This window comes from Palaemon carinicauda, chromosome 10, assembly GCF_036898095.1.
Source record: "Palaemon carinicauda isolate YSFRI2023 chromosome 10, ASM3689809v2, whole genome shotgun sequence".
NCBI lineage: Eukaryota > Metazoa > Arthropoda > Malacostraca > Decapoda > Palaemonidae > Palaemon > Palaemon carinicauda.
The window spans coordinates 102,455,902-102,472,607 of NC_090734.1; the positions used below are offsets into that span (position 1 = coordinate 102,455,902).

General features: G+C 26.7%; 1 protein-coding gene and 1 pseudogene across 1 annotated transcript; one reads left to right on the forward strand and one right to left on the reverse strand.

Moving 5' to 3' along the window:
• The window catches only part of LOC137648157 (uncharacterized), a 94,856-nt pseudogene extending 87,012 nt beyond the window's left edge, over positions 1-7,844 (reverse strand).
• Positions 7,843-12,675, forward strand: LOC137648159 (uncharacterized protein DDB_G0283697-like). Its single transcript, XM_068381086.1, has 2 exons — positions 7,843-7,867; positions 12,173-12,675. Exons 1-2 carry the CDS (start codon positions 7,843-7,845, stop codon positions 12,673-12,675), a joined length of 528 nt encoding a protein of 175 aa, XP_068237187.1.
• The last annotated feature ends 4,031 nt before the right edge of the window (positions 12,676-16,706 follow it).

The following is a 16,706-nucleotide window of genomic DNA, read 5'->3' on the forward strand; positions in this document are numbered from 1 at the left end:
GATTTTAAAATGGCAGTAACTCACGAAATGGAGAAACCAAATTATAATATATCAAAAAGAGAAATAGTTAAAACTAATATATTATTATTGGCTCAACAAAAATCAATAATTCGACCACGGATTTTAATTTTATTTTATAAAGAAATTATAAAAAAATGTTAAAACGGAATTCTATAATCTTAGTTTTAAGCAAAAACTAAATCCTATAATATTAAATAATGTTACTACAAATAATATTTCGTTAAATTTAGATAAATTGGTTGATATAAATTATGAAAAAAAACAACAAAACAATAATAATAAATGGTTAACTGACAATAAAGTTCAATCTATTAATGTTTACACATTAAATAATAATGAAAATTGTAGAAAAAAATCTCATTATAATGATTTACAGGCTAAAATACAATTCAAATTATGTATCTATAAATCACGTAAATATATAAAGGAATACACTGTTAAAATATTTCTTGTTACAGACGTAAAACATTTTGATTATTTAGAATGGACACCTAATCTTTCTTGAAAATATATTATCTACAGTATATATAAGTCATCGGGAGTGTATTGAGAAATAATATATTAAAAAAATAAGATTGAATAATAATAATGTCACTTTATGTGCTTTAACGCGCTGTATAGATTAAAATTATTTTGATAAATAATAAATATAGAGTATCAATTTATTTAAAAAATACAACTAATTATGCATATTGTTAAAAATATTTTTACAGAAATATCTAATGCAAATGTGGCTGCAATTTATTATGTGTGTCATAAATATAAAAAAGAACCATGGTTTAACGCGCAATTACGATTGTGTCTTTCACGGTTATATCTTATACAAAATATAAAACTATCTAAACCACCCCTAATTATTTATTCATATAAAAATGATGAAAATGAAATAGATTATTTTTATGACGGATATCATTATTTATTGTCTGGGATGGAAAAACATCACATCTTATATATAAATCATATTAGAAATAAAATATTAGTTATTTTAAATTTGGTTAGTATTTTCATTATGCTATTTTTATCATTATTAGCAATATTTAAATGGCCAGTAAAGAAGAAAAGTTTTATTCAAATGACAGAAATACACAAACCTTCATGTTTAACTTGAATATAAATATAAATATTTATCAGGTATTAAAAGAGAATTATTAATTGATCTATTCATTCCAGAAAATCTTTGTCTCGTCCCCAGTTGTACATTGTACCGTACTATAACCAAAGTTTACCTATACGTGTTCCATTTATGTTGTCAATGATATTCAAAACTTCAGCTACTAACTCTTTTCTGGAATTTGGCTTTTTCATACCGTTCTTCGCCATAACGACCGCGTCTTTGGGCTCCTCGTTTGTGTGTGTTTCTCTTCCGTTCATATTATTTATATTGAGCTAATCTTTTAATCATTTACAGTATATATATATATATATATATATATATATATATATATATATATATATATATATATATATATATATATATATATATATATATATATATATATATATATATATATATATATATATATATATATATATATATATATATATATATATATATATATATATATATATATATATATATATATATATATATATATATATATATATATATATATATATTAAGAAAATTAATAAAACTCTGGTTGTAGTAAATTATGTATTAAAACAAGCTACACAATTTATAAAAATGTATTTGACGCGCATATATATTCCTTTTATTCAATGAAAGAAAAAAATTAAATATATGGTATATTTTCAGGTTAATAAAAAAATAGACGTTATAAGTATTATATGCTTTTATTTTTGGCTTTGGTGGTACAAATAATCTAATATTATAAAGGATATGTCGTAAAATAATATACATCTAATGAGTTTTTATCAAAATCAACAATATAAGGAACTATTCATTTTTTTCAAATAGAGGTGATGACGAGTTGTTTTATATTTTTCTTTATTTTCTGGGTAATTTCTATAAAATTCTAATAAATTAAGAAATACTTGATAATGAAAACCAAAATAAAAATTATATTTTTTTCGTCAACTACAGAAATTGTTTTACCATTATTATGGCTGGGAAAATATATCCCATGGCTACAATAAACATCAAGTCCATTTTTTGGATAAACATTCCAGATTTTAACTTTGGGGCCCCTTGAGTTTTGTAAACAATCTGAATTAATTGTCACATTTTCATATAATTTTTTATGATTTCTAAATAGATAATTTATTATAGCGGCTGCTTTATGGTCAAATGTAATAATATTTACAGGAAATTTGCCCCCAAAACACGTGTGGATAAAATCAACTAAAAGGTCTTTACTGAGGGGAGCTCTAGTCTCGCTAAAATTATGATGTAATAATTTACCATATTTATACACTAATACATTATGAATTACTATATATTTGTTAGTATTCTTGTCAGAAATTAATTCATTACTTGTAACAAAAAAATAATGTGGGAGTGTTTCAACACGTTTCCTTTTACCTTCTTCGTGAAATGTATAATCTAGAACCACAATTATATCATTATAGGGATATAACTCGCCGATGTAGAATTTTGTATTTTTATATCAGAATTTAATCATTTTGAGCGGGGCATTATAGAATTTCTCAATAATATTATTTTACGGGTATATATTGATCAGCGAAGAATAGCTGCCGGGTGGCTACTAGTTAGTGGTGGCCGATGTAGTTATATATAACCCGCCCAGCTAGTCAGATAAACTATATTTTGCTTCTATGGCAAACGTTTTCAAATTTATAACATCATTTTGCGTGTCTCACACATCGCATTGGTAGGTAATTTATCCACTTTCCAGTTGAAAAGATATACAAAATCAATATTATTAGGGCCGCAAAAATAACATTCATTATTTGCATATAAACATTCTTCGTATGTGAACAAGCTCTATAATCAAAGATTAATTTAATAATAAGTAAAATTAGAGCAAAATAAATGAAAAACTTTATAATATACATTTTTATAAAATCCTTATAAACATTTTTTATAAACTTGTCTTGTTTTATCATATTTTAGTAACTACTATATTTTTTAATTAGATTCAATTTCAATTTTTATAATATTCTTTTTAAATTTTAAATGTTCCACACCAAAAATTAATAAATCATAAACTAAAGAAAAAATATTTATTATGCTAGCAACTCCAGAATATTCCACAACAAATTTATCGCCCTCATTTAGACTATTGTTATAAGTTTCTGCATATAAGAGGTAAAACCAGATCTTCGTTTGTGTTGATGTGGGAGAATATTCACCAACTTCATTTAAATTTGTTGTCAGAATTCTAAATAAGAATTTCGACAAAATTTTATATTTATATTCTTTATATTTGTCGTTTTTCTTTGATCTTTTATTTAATGAAATGGCAGAAAGATAAAAAATTTTATTCCAATTTGCAATAGGTATACTATCAGTAGAATTAATATCTATTGAAGTGTCTCCTGTTACAGTATAATATTCATAATACAAATATGTATAAAAATACAGACGAAGTATTAGATACAAAGAATTTGAGTCTTTAATACTCATTGTAGCCCTATCAATGAAATCCTGAAATTTTGCCATCAAAATTTGTAATATTTGGTTGGTTTTAATATTTTCTTCATCTAAGATTATAGAATTATTCCAACCTTTGAAAAATTCTAAAACCTCATCAAAAATATCTAATAGCATTTGACCTTTAGGTGGTGGTGGTGGTAAACCACATATCATCTGTTCGGGTTTTGTGTTTTAAATTACAGCGTAAATAATATAACTGGTTTGAGGATTTTGAGTAATCATTCTTACAAACTTCAATATCTTGTAAACGCGAAAATATTTTTTCATAAATATTCTTATTTAATCTTATATTTTTCTGTTAGGTATTATTTTTTTTTGTGATTTTATCTATTACATCAGTACTAGTTTCATTTGTCCTTGTGTTTGTTTTATCATCGACATCCGAATAGTTTGATTTAACATCTCCTCCATCCCCTTTTCGTTTTTTTGTGATTTCATCGATTACATAAGTACTAGTTTCATTCGTCCCCGTGTTTGTTTTATTATCTACAACCGAATCGTTTAATTCAACATCTCCCCACCCCCCTTTTCGTTTTTTTGTGATTTTATCAACAGTACTAGTTTCATTTGTCCCCGTGTTTGTTTTATTGTCAATATTTGAATCTTTTAATTCAACGTCTCCCCGGTCTAAACCATCTATAATATATTCATTGGTAGTAACTTTAATCATATTTTTGGGATTAAGAATAGTTTCAGTTTGAATAGAACCATTTTCCATTGTATCTTAGTTGTTGTTGAATAATATATTTTATTTTGTGCACCAAATTTTATATGCTAAACCCACGAATGGGGGATTGTGTATTTTTAATTTATATTATTTCCAGAACAAAGAAATAAAAGATATTTTAAACCCCCAAAATTATAAAGAGTAAATACTCATTTTATAATGTCATTTACGAAAAAAATGCCATTATTATAAATTATCAATAAATGATAAATTGTACCATAAAATGCACATACAGAACACAATAAAAAAGGCAGACATCTTCATTAAATTATCAGATATATAATAAATGACATAAAAACCTTGTTCAGTTTTTTATATCAACATTACATACATCCTCGTGTTTTTTTCTCTCTTAAACAAGTAACTTTAACTTGGTTTGGAATTTCCGGTTTGGGAATTATTTGCCATTTTATATCTGGTGCAATCATTTCTTATGAGGATAAACAAGAGGTTCAGTCCATGCTTCAACAGTATGATAACAAAATATTGACTGCAACATCAGCAAAGGAATTGGCTATCATAAATAGCATTGTAAAGAAATTTAACACCCATGAGCAAGAAGTTGCCTTAAGGGTCAAAACAGCAAGGCTTTGGATGCAATATTTCCAGATGGTGACAATGATAATTACCAAAAGATTCTATTTTCGAATTTTTCGCCATCTTTGTCTGCTTTATATATTGGTTTGACACGAATAAAGGCCTTTCTACATCCACGAATTTTATCTTCATCGCTTTCACATGGAAATAAAGCAAATCTATCATCTTCTGCTCCTCTAATTATCCTTTCATCGTGATTATAACATTTTATATAAACAGTTAATGTATGAGTTTTATTATCATATGTTGGACGATTATATGGACACGCGGTACATGGCTGTTTTATGTCATTAAATATGTTCTTAAAGAAAACACCACAATCACAATGTCCAGTTTCTAAGTTATATCCGGGTGCAGCTGAAAATGGGGGTAATGCCGCCAAACACGGATCTTTAAAGCATGTCGTTTTGCTTAAATTCTTATTAAAAATAAACCCACGGGCTTCATCACAACGACATCCACATCTATCTTGAAATTCTGTGGAGTGAAAATCCGACGGTTTATATTTTTGGGGTATTTCCTTTGGAGAAATAATATTATTATCAATGGTAAATTTACCATTTTTATCCTCTCTTTGGCAAGGATTAAATTCATTGCGCTCAGATCATATATACCAGGAACCTTTGAGTAACACTTCCATTTATCATGCATAGAAGAATATTTCCAATATCCCCATATTTCATTGCATTCGATGCCTCTGTTAATTGGTGGTTTTTTATATACACAATAAGATTCGCCCGATAATAATTGCATTCCATTAGCAGCAACATATGAATGAAGATTATCATCTGGGATATGAATTAATTTCATGGCGTTTGAATCTATCCCACACACCTTTCTACTCCTTTTTTGACATATATTTGGATTATTTCTATCTTTGGGCGAAACAAATAATGCAGTCTCTGTACATAATGAGGACTTTTTAATATTATTATTATCGTCGTTGGATATAAATTGATAAATAATATCATCCCCTCCCCTTCCTCTTGCTTACTGGTTTGATTCTTAATCCAATAATTAATATTAGTATATTTTTCATCCCAGCGATCATCTCTGCCAAGCAAGTCTATATAGTTTAATAGTAAATGCCGATAATATACATATTTTATAACTTTCCAAAGGAAATGAATTAATGTTATTATTAGGGGAGTTAGATAAATAATGCATATTTTCATTTTTTGGATATAGAATAATTTCAATATGAAACCAGAATAAAGAACGAGAAACGTACCCCCCTATCTCCAATTAACTTTTACATAAAATTATATAACCATACAACATAAATGAAAGTATAATAACGACGTTAATGATTTATTACTTGATATAGAGGGGGGTTCTTATACTCTATATGTTTATACATAAAGCATATAAATATAACTATCAAATATATCAAATTAGGTAAATATAAATACAAAATGATAGATATGAATAATATGATATCAACAAAGAAATTTATATTTCTTGATTGTAAATTTACATTTTCGCTTAAAATTAATCTTGGTATATATATAAGTTGTTCTTCGTTATCTTTATTTTCTGAAATTATTATTTTCTTATCATTTTCATTGTCGCTGATATTTGTATTATTTTCCATTTTGAAGCTGTCCTCTATAACTTTTGAGCTATATTGGGATCATTAAAATTCCATTTAACAAAATTATTATCATCATTATTATCATTGTGGTTTTCTACTGCCCGTTCCATTTTTTAATTTCTGGATAGATATGTAGCAACATCAAAAAAATTAGTTTCAAAGATTACTATATATATATCCAATGTACCAGTCTTTAAATTCACCAGTCCATTGGTTAGTTAGTTGGCTGGTTGGTTGGTTGGTTGGTTGGCGGGCGAATCTCATTTATAATTGGTGATAGTGTAAATAATTTTCACAAAAAAAAATAAAAAATAGGGCAAAATAATGAAAATCTAGATCGGTGTAATAAAAAAAACAGTCAATCTATTGAAATAGACGAAGGAGAAGACATTGGTCTGTTAGAACACGAAAATATGGAATTATTAAACAAAAGTAATGGTTTCTGTTTATTGGATAACCTTTTAGATGTAGCAATAAATCTTATACACCGAGCCATTGTAAGCATGAAAACTATTACAAAAGATTTTATAATGTACTTTGATGGATAGAAGTCCAGACCATGATTATACCGGTAAAATTTCACCCAACAATAATATTATCATTATTATCATTTTGGTTTTCCACTACCCCTTTCCATTTTTTTAAATGCCAGACAAATAAATATTAACAAAAAAATTGTGAAAAATATATAATCAATTATATAAACTCTGTTGTTTGTAATAGTTGTTGTTGTAAAAACGTATAATATATTTATAAGTTTAACTACTATGTCGTTTTTTTTTGTTTTTTGGGGGTTTGTTTATCCTTGTCCACATTACAGTTACAGAATGTTTTATAAAGTAGAAGTTTATAATTTGAGATATATACAACAAAACCTGACTGGATTTGGTGGAGCCCCCGCCTAGCATACCAAGTTGTTTTCAATAATATTAATGAATCTGATTATACTATGTGTGTGATTCAAATTCTATACCAACTCTCTAACTGAATAGGTCACAAAAAATTATTTCTATGTCTGCCTGACAAGCAGGTATATATTTTTGTTAACAACAACAACAATAACAAATAAAATGCCAAATAATTCCCAAACCGGAAATTCCAAACCAAGTTAAAGTTACTTATTTAAGAGAGAAAAAAACACGAGGATGTATGTAATGTTGATATAAAAAACTGAATAAGGTTTTTACTGGTGCTGGCCTAATGCAGCATATGTTAACAGATGTGCTCGAAGGGCGCTGGGAAAATCTGCTGTGTCCTGTCATCATTTTGTCTGTAGATTTAGGTGCATAAAGCGTCTCCCACACTTCTTTTAATCCACTACCGGCCATGATGTACCCAATAGAACCCATAAGTGACATTAAGCGATGAAAATCACTTAATCGCATGAAAACTTTACCTAAATTCAAACTGTTTTCAGTAGAGGACATAATCTCTCTTGCCTTCCATTATAGTGGCTGGTCAAAAGTAACACATGTCACACTCTTACTCGCTTTTCTACATGAATCAGATGCAAAATGTAATACACTGTTTATTGCATCAGAAGAGGTAGCCTTTAAATTAAGGAAAGGCAAAAAGCCTTTCCAGTGTGAAATATCCTTAAATTTCATCCACTTCCCACTCAACCATAGTAAATGGCAAGATGACGTAATTTTTTTACTAGTAAGTTTCTTTAAATCCTCAATTTCAATCCTTCTTCAGTCCACTTTCACTATGTAAAAAATACTTGAAAAATTCGTGGAGCTCATTACTATTTTTTTTTCTGGTAAACGTCTAACGATAAAATATTTGTGGCTATTATTTACATCCTCTGTATATACTTCTTCGTTTTTCTCTATTTGGAAGATAAAAACAAATATCTAAAAATATTTAATTTTTTAAATCGTCATGATCAATATTTTATAAATTTAGCGCTATTATCATTTACAGGGCGATATTGTGGTGGTTCGTGTGATAAATACAGATGAAAAATATACTGTTTTTGGAAACAAATCGGCTAAATTTTCTTCGTAATAACTAGAACTTTTTTTTATTTTTTTCCTTCTCCAATAAATTACATAATCGGACAATGTGTATTATGTTTTGTATTGTACTTTGGTGATGATAAGGTCACTCTAGTAATTATGGTACCTGTTGCTGTTTTTTTAAATTTTATTGCATTTTCATTTAAATAAAAATTCTCTTTGAATAAAAGGTCATTTTCCTCCAAAATACTTTTCCACGGACAAGACGGAATTAAAATATACTTGAAAAATTCCTGGAGTTCATTACTATTTTTTCCTGGCAAACTTCTAACGATAAAATATTTATGGCTATTATTTACATCCCCTGTATATACTTCTTCGTTTTTCTCTATATTATATTCTCTATTTGGTGGACAAAAATAAATATCTAAAAATAAATAATCACCCATTTTCAGGTCGGCAAATTGTTTAATTTTAAATTTGTCACGATCAATATTCCATAAATATCTGAATTTGGCGCTATTCTTCTTTACAAGGCGATATTGTTGTTTTTCTTCTCGTGAATAAAGATGAAAATATGCTGTTTTTTGCAACCAATCGGCTAAATTTTCTACATGACTAGTAATTGGTTTATTTTTTTCCTTTTCCAATACAATTACATAATCTGTTTCTTGGATTTCTTCTAAGAAATTATTGTATGATCTGATTACACGTGAACATTCACAATTACCCTCTGGATTTAACACCAATGGAAATAGTTTTTGAGAGTTTAAACCATAAACTAAATACATACTATCGAATAGCATTTTACGGCCACCTTTTTTACAAATAACCTTACGCTTGGTTGTTATCATTTCATGATAATAGAATATTATATATTTATCGCTTGGAATGTCATCACAAATTAAAATATTTTTTATAAAGACCATACAAATAATTATGAACGTTTTTGAATAAATTAACTTTAATGGGATTCCGTACGTCGTCCATCGTAAGAATAACTGAAAACAAAACATAATATATGTATATGTATATACATATAAAACATAATATATATAAACTAGAACAAAATCAAATGAAATATATAAATTTAAGAAAATTGAATATCTAAGAAAAAAGATTCAGCATAGTGATTAGAATTGTAATCATTGTTATGTCAGGTATATAAGAAAAAAAATTCATTGTGGCCTTATCATTATAATTACTATCAACACTATGAACATTCTTATGGTTTAATTTCAAAGTAAATGCGAATTATGAATTTTTCAAATGAACGTGAAACAATAGCAGACATTCTCTGTTTCAAGAATTGTGATGAAAAAGAAATAGAAAACAAAAAAAATCTTATCCAAGAACCAACTACTAAAAAATGTTAAAACAAGACACCAAGTGACAATAAACCACAACTTAAAAATTTAAAATATTATATATCAGTTACGAGAAAAGCACAAAAAATGATTTATTCATTCGTTACCCATTCCCATTCTCTGAAGGAGAATGAGATGTCTAACATAACATTGATTACAATTCTAATCACTATACTGAATTTTTTTTTCTTAGATATTAAATTTTCTTAAATGTATATATTTTATTTGATTTTGTTCTAATTTCTATATATAATTTTGTAATATAAGTTTATGTATATATACATATATTTTCTGTTGTTTTCAGTTATTGTTACTATGGACAACGTACAGAATCCCATCAAAATTAATTTATTCAAAAAAATTGATAATTTTTGGTATAATGATATTGAAATTTTACTTTGTGATGACATTCCAAGCGATAAATATATATTCTATTATTTTAAAGTTAGGGATACTATTTGTAAAAACCGCAGTAGAATACCAATCGATAGTATATTTACAGTTTATGGTTTAAACACACAAAAACTATTTACATTGGTGTTAAATCCAGACGGTAATTGTGAATGTTCGCGTATAATCAGATCATACAATGATTTCTTAGAAGAAATCCAAGAAACAGATTATGTAATTGTATTGGAAAAGGAAAAAAATAAACCAATTACTAGTCATGTAGATAATTTAGCCGATTGGTTGCCAAAAACAGCATATTTTCATCTTTATTCACGAGAAGAACAACAACAATATCGCCTTGTAAATGAGAATAGCGCCAAATTCAGATATTTATGGAATATTGATCATGACAAATTAAAAATTAAACAATTTGCAGAGCTGAAAATGGGTGATTATTTTTAGATATGTATTTTTGTCGACCAGATAGAAAATATGATATAGAGGAAAACTTAGAAGTATATACAGAGGATGAAAATAATAGCGATAAATATTTTATTGTTAGAAGTTTGCCAGAAGAAAATAGTAATGAACCCCGTGAATTTTTCAAGTATTATTTAATTCCAACTTGTCCGTGGAAAAGTATTTTGGAGGAAAGCGAGTCTTATTTCAAAGAGAATTTTTATTTAAATGAAAATGTAATAAGAATAAAAAAAACAACAACGGGTACAATTATTACCAGAAGTCAACATAAACCCGATTTAATGCTTGTTAGATTGTGTGATTACCCTAGTCACGAAAAACCAAATACTAGAACGTTTGGGTTTACAAACCATTTTATCAGCGAATAGGAGAGGATAAATAAACAAAATATAATAATAATAATAATAATAATAATAATAATAATAATAATAATAATAATAATAATAATAATAATAGTAATAGTAATAATAATAATAATAATATTTTAAAAATATTCATTGAGGCCTTATCATTATAATTACTATCAACACCATGAAAATTTTTATGGTTTAATTTCAAAGTAAACACGAATTATGAATTTTTGAAAATAATAATAATAATAATAATAATAATAATAATAATAATAATAATAATAATAATAATAATAATAATAATAATAATAATAATAATAATAATAATAATAATAATAATAATAATAAATGCATATTTGAATTTTTAAATCTTATCATATATATATATATATATATATATATATATATATATATATATATATATATATATATATATATATATATATATATATATATATATATATATATATATATATATATATATATATATATATATATATATATATATATATATATATATATATATAAAATTTGAAAGAAAAGGCGTGACACAAATGTTGTTATTTTATAGAGTTAATTAACTTTTGTAGTAAAGTTGATAAAATTATACTCAAAAGTTCATAAAATTGTAGTTTTTGGGGGGATTTGAGTTTTGTCACTGTTTTTTTAAGAGTTTTTTAAGAGGAAAATAATGTTTTTCGCGCTTCTTTTTTTTTTACTAATTTGATTAACTGAAATACACAATTGGTGGTTGACACACATAAAATTTTTTTGTGGCAAAAATATATATTCAAATATTTTTTTTTTATTAAACAGGTTAATGTAATCTACTTGGTGGGGAAGCACACAATATATTGAACAATAATAGGACAAGGGTGAGCCAACGGGGCTCATTTTACAATGAAGAGAATAAACGTAAAGAGCTCCGTGGATAAGGGGCCCACCGTCCTCAAAAAAATGAAGTACAATCTTCCTACACCTGGACGATTTTTAGAGGAAAATTATTTTTCTCCACTAGCCACTGCGGCAAAAGAATTTTACGAACCACTTTTATATTATGATGAATACCCTTTTTTAGGTTGTGAAAAAAATTAATATCCCTTTTTAGGTTTTGAAAAAAATGAAGACCACAAAACTATACCCCCAACTTTGGTGAAAAAAACAGTAGTAACAAGTGAAAAGGAGGAAAAATATGAAGACTTATGTGAGCTAGAGATTATTGACGACGACGACGACGACGATGATGAAAAAGAAGAAGAAGAAGAAGAAGAAGAAAGAAAATCAAATGATAAGGCGGATATCGACAATGACGACGGCGACGACGATAATGAAGAAGAAGAAGAAGAAGAAGAAGAAGAAGAAGAAGAAGAAAGAAAATCAAATGATAAGGCGGATATCGACAATGACGACGGCGATGAAGAAGAAGAAGAAGAAGAAGAAGAAGAAGAAGAAGAAGAAAGAAAATCAAATGATAAGGCGGATATCGACAATGACGACGGCGACGACGATGATGAAGAAGAAGAAGAAGAAGAAGAAGAAGAAGAAGAAAAAGACAACGATAATTTTTTAACAAAAAAAACGGAGATTACAAAACTATACCCCCTATTTTAGTGTAAAAAACAGTAGTAACAAGCGAAAAGGAGATAATATATGAAGACAATGATGATGATAAAGAAGATGGTGGTAAAGATAATTTTTTGTCGGATTCAGAAATTCCGTCGATCCCACAGGATAACGATGAAAAAGAAGAAACAATAAATATGCACGAGAAGTTTCTAAAAATGAAACACCTTTTTTTCGATATATTTAATTTCACCTCAAAAAGGTGTTTTATCGGACATGAATGTAGTTTGAATATCGAGATATACAATCTCGAAGATTATGTAAAGAAAAATAAAAAGAAGGATATTGTTCTTGCCTCACAAATAAGAGACGCGAATAGAGAACATAAATTTTTGGTAAGCATCACAACTAAAAATTTTCCTAGGAAAATTTGCGATGCCATCTTTATAATTGATGACTCTAAACAAAGTATCAACAAAATTATACCAGAAATGAAAAAGCTGTTAAGTAGAGGATATAAAAACATATACCTAAGCATAAAATACCACACACATCATTTTTATAAGATAATTAACTCTCTCTTGAGTTATCTTTTAACAGCTTGTAATATGTCAGATGTAAACTGTAAAATATTTGTATTTTACAGTTTCCATAATAATGATGAATTAAATTACCTAAGGTCATATTTCAAACAAACAGAATATGAACCATGGGAAATTTTTCTCGATAAAATTGTTCGGGTCAAAAGATTTGACGATGAAATGAAATCGTTTGGTGGCAACAAGTACACACATATACTTAAAAAACAAAAATGTTATTCGATTGCCAGAAAATTTCCAGACATTTAAAAAAAATTCAAATCTGTTATCATCAATGATAAAGTTAAAAACTATATCAGTCAGGAATTTAAAAATATTTTAAAATTGTTTGCAATATTCAACAATTGTATAACACAAATGAATACTGATGTTATAAAAAAACAACCAATTGATAAATTGATGATTGTAATATCTGAAAGTAACATTGAAATTTCTGTATTGCTTTCAAATGACATAAAGAATATCATTATATTAGACAACAATCATCTATGTGATATATTAAATTATGATGTCATTGGCCGGTGTATATCGTGTTGTTCAAAATCCACTGTGCCCGCATTAAAAAAAATTATAAAGGCGAAAGATACTTACTCACTTGAAATTGAGGTAAAGTATATCGAAAAAAAATATTTGATGAAGAGGAGACAATTAATTCCATTTTATCTAATACTTTTGAAATAAATGGGCTTTGCTGTAAACGCGAAAGTATGGAAGGTATTACAATTGTAATTGTACATCGTATTATAAAATAAAGTTATATCTCATATTCTATACCTGAAATATTTTACCTAGATTTTTGTTATATCAAGTAATGAATCATTAATGGTATTATTATTATAATTTTTTTAACGGGCTCGTGGTATATCTAAATTTTGTAATAACAAACATTCAAATAAATTTTGTTTTTTTGTGGTTAAATAAAATAACACGATTGTTTAAATTTACAAAATAATATATTATATATTTACTTTGATGGTTATTACAAACGGCAACGTCATTGGAAAATTTGGTAATTGATTAACCAATAACATATATATACAAAGAACATTGAACCGAAATAATTTTACATTTGTAAATATATATTGTATTATAAAATAAATTTAAATCACATATTCTTAAATTATTTCTCATTTTCATTGTATAGTTATATAATTTTATGTAAAGTTAATTGGAGAAAGAGAGAGAGAGAAAGAGAGAGAGAAAGAGAGAGAGAGATATATATATAGAGGGATAAATTTCTTGCCCTTCATTCTGGTTTCATATCACACGATAAGTGCTTTATATATAAAACTTTCCTTATTTTCATTTCAATATGAGCGTTTTAAGTGAGAGATGTTTAGCATTTTTATGTGATTATGATACTCATGGACATTCAGCAACACAAATAATAGGAAAATTAAGGAAAAAATTTAATGACGATATAATAATGAGGAGTATGATAAAAGAACTTACATTTTTTTTATGATTATATACATTTCATGAAAATAAACCACACAAAAAACTATCGTTATTTTCTCGATATGGTACATTCACAATTACCATCAATAAAAAGAGAAAAAACAAATGAGTCCACATATTTACAATTATCAAACACAAATAAAGAAGAAACAGAATGGCCCCGTACAACTTATACAACAAAAACAGATAGTTTATCTATCAATAAAACGAAAAAAAAAAAAACAATTCTCAATCTTCGTCGTTCTTGCCACAAAACCAATATATTTGTCCTCAGAAGAGACGAAACCGTGTAACGATTGCAAAACAAATACTTTCTGATATAGATATAAACCCATCTTTCACCGAGGAAATTATTACAGGAGACGAAATATGGATAAAAATTTATGATGCAACCGAAAAAAAATACAAAAACCTCATGTTAACTGTATTCTTTTATTACAAAGGCATCATTTACCACGAATATGCTCCACTGAATCAAACTTTAACAAAAGAATACTATTTGGGAGTTTTCCAGCAATTGATTGGGGCCATAGAAATCAATCGACCAGATTTGTGGAAAAGTAAAACAATGCGACTTCATCACGATAATGCTGCTTTTCATACGTGTAATTTGATCAAATATTTTATCGACACCCATTTCAAATATAAAGTGTCACATCCATCTTATAGTTCTGATTTGGCTCCTTGCGATTTTTGGCTTTTTCCGATAATCAAAAAGGCAATTTCTCTAGAAGATAGAAAAACTTTTGATGAAAATAAAGCCAAAAAAATAATAGATAAGATATTATCGGAAATTCCAGAAAAAGAGTTTAAAATGTGTATGCTCGAAAAATATAAAAAGGTTTTAAAATTGTGCGTTGAATCTGATGGAAAAAAAATATCTCTTTCAACGCCCCAGCATACGCTTATTGTAAAATAAACAAATAAATGGATGTAAAATTATATTGCCCCAGACATTTTATTGTGTATAATATTTATCCTCCCCAAACATTTTATTATGATATTTATCCTCCATTAAATTATCAGTTAAAAGTTTAATTACCCGAACTACAAATTTGTTCTTATCATCATTAGCTAAATTTAGTGATAATATATTCCTTTTGTTTGAAATACACAAACTTGGGCTATCTGAGAATAATAATTCATTATAATATTTATCTATTTCTTTTAGATAATTTATATCAATATTTTCCTCGCCCTTACGACCTCTGCGTTTTATTCTATAATTCAACATTACATCAAAATTTAGTCCGTGTAAGTAAATAATTAGATCTGGGTTAAACAATAACATTTTTGATGCAATATTTTTATATAAATCATAGAAATCTTTCCTTAATAGATTCTTATCGGCATGCAGTTTACTAAAAACTTCAATACCACTTAAAATAGATCTTTCTCCAATGATTATATGTGGTCCTATCTCGGTCCTTTCATTTTGAATTATATCATAAAAGATATTAATTATATTTTTCATATATGTAAAATTAATACCAGTCTGAAATATTTCTGAAAATTCTGATTTATTTTTGTAATATTTTTCTAGGTTTTTTTTGTTCGACCATTTATCAGTAGGTTCTTGTAAAAACGTCCAGCGCACATTTTTCTTGTTTAGTTGCGATTTAAACCTTTCTAATAAAGTAGATTTGCCGATACCAATATTTCCCTTGATTACTATGTATATTATTTTTTGGTTTTTTATTTTATCTAAGATGTCCATGAATTGATCTTCCATCTTAAATAGTATTACAAATAAAAACTGGTAAAAGTTATTATATACTATACATAAGATATCTTTATAATAATAAAAATAACAGTAATTATGACCAACCATACAAAAATATAGATTATGACATATAAATAACATTGGTGGCGCGCATGAAATATTATTCATATAATTATTGTTTTCCTTTAAATTACCTATTTTTTTTTGTCTTTGGTTATTTTTATGTGAATTATAAGCAAATAATTTATTGTAAATAATATAAAAATGCATTAAATAAAATAAATAGATAAAATGTTCTT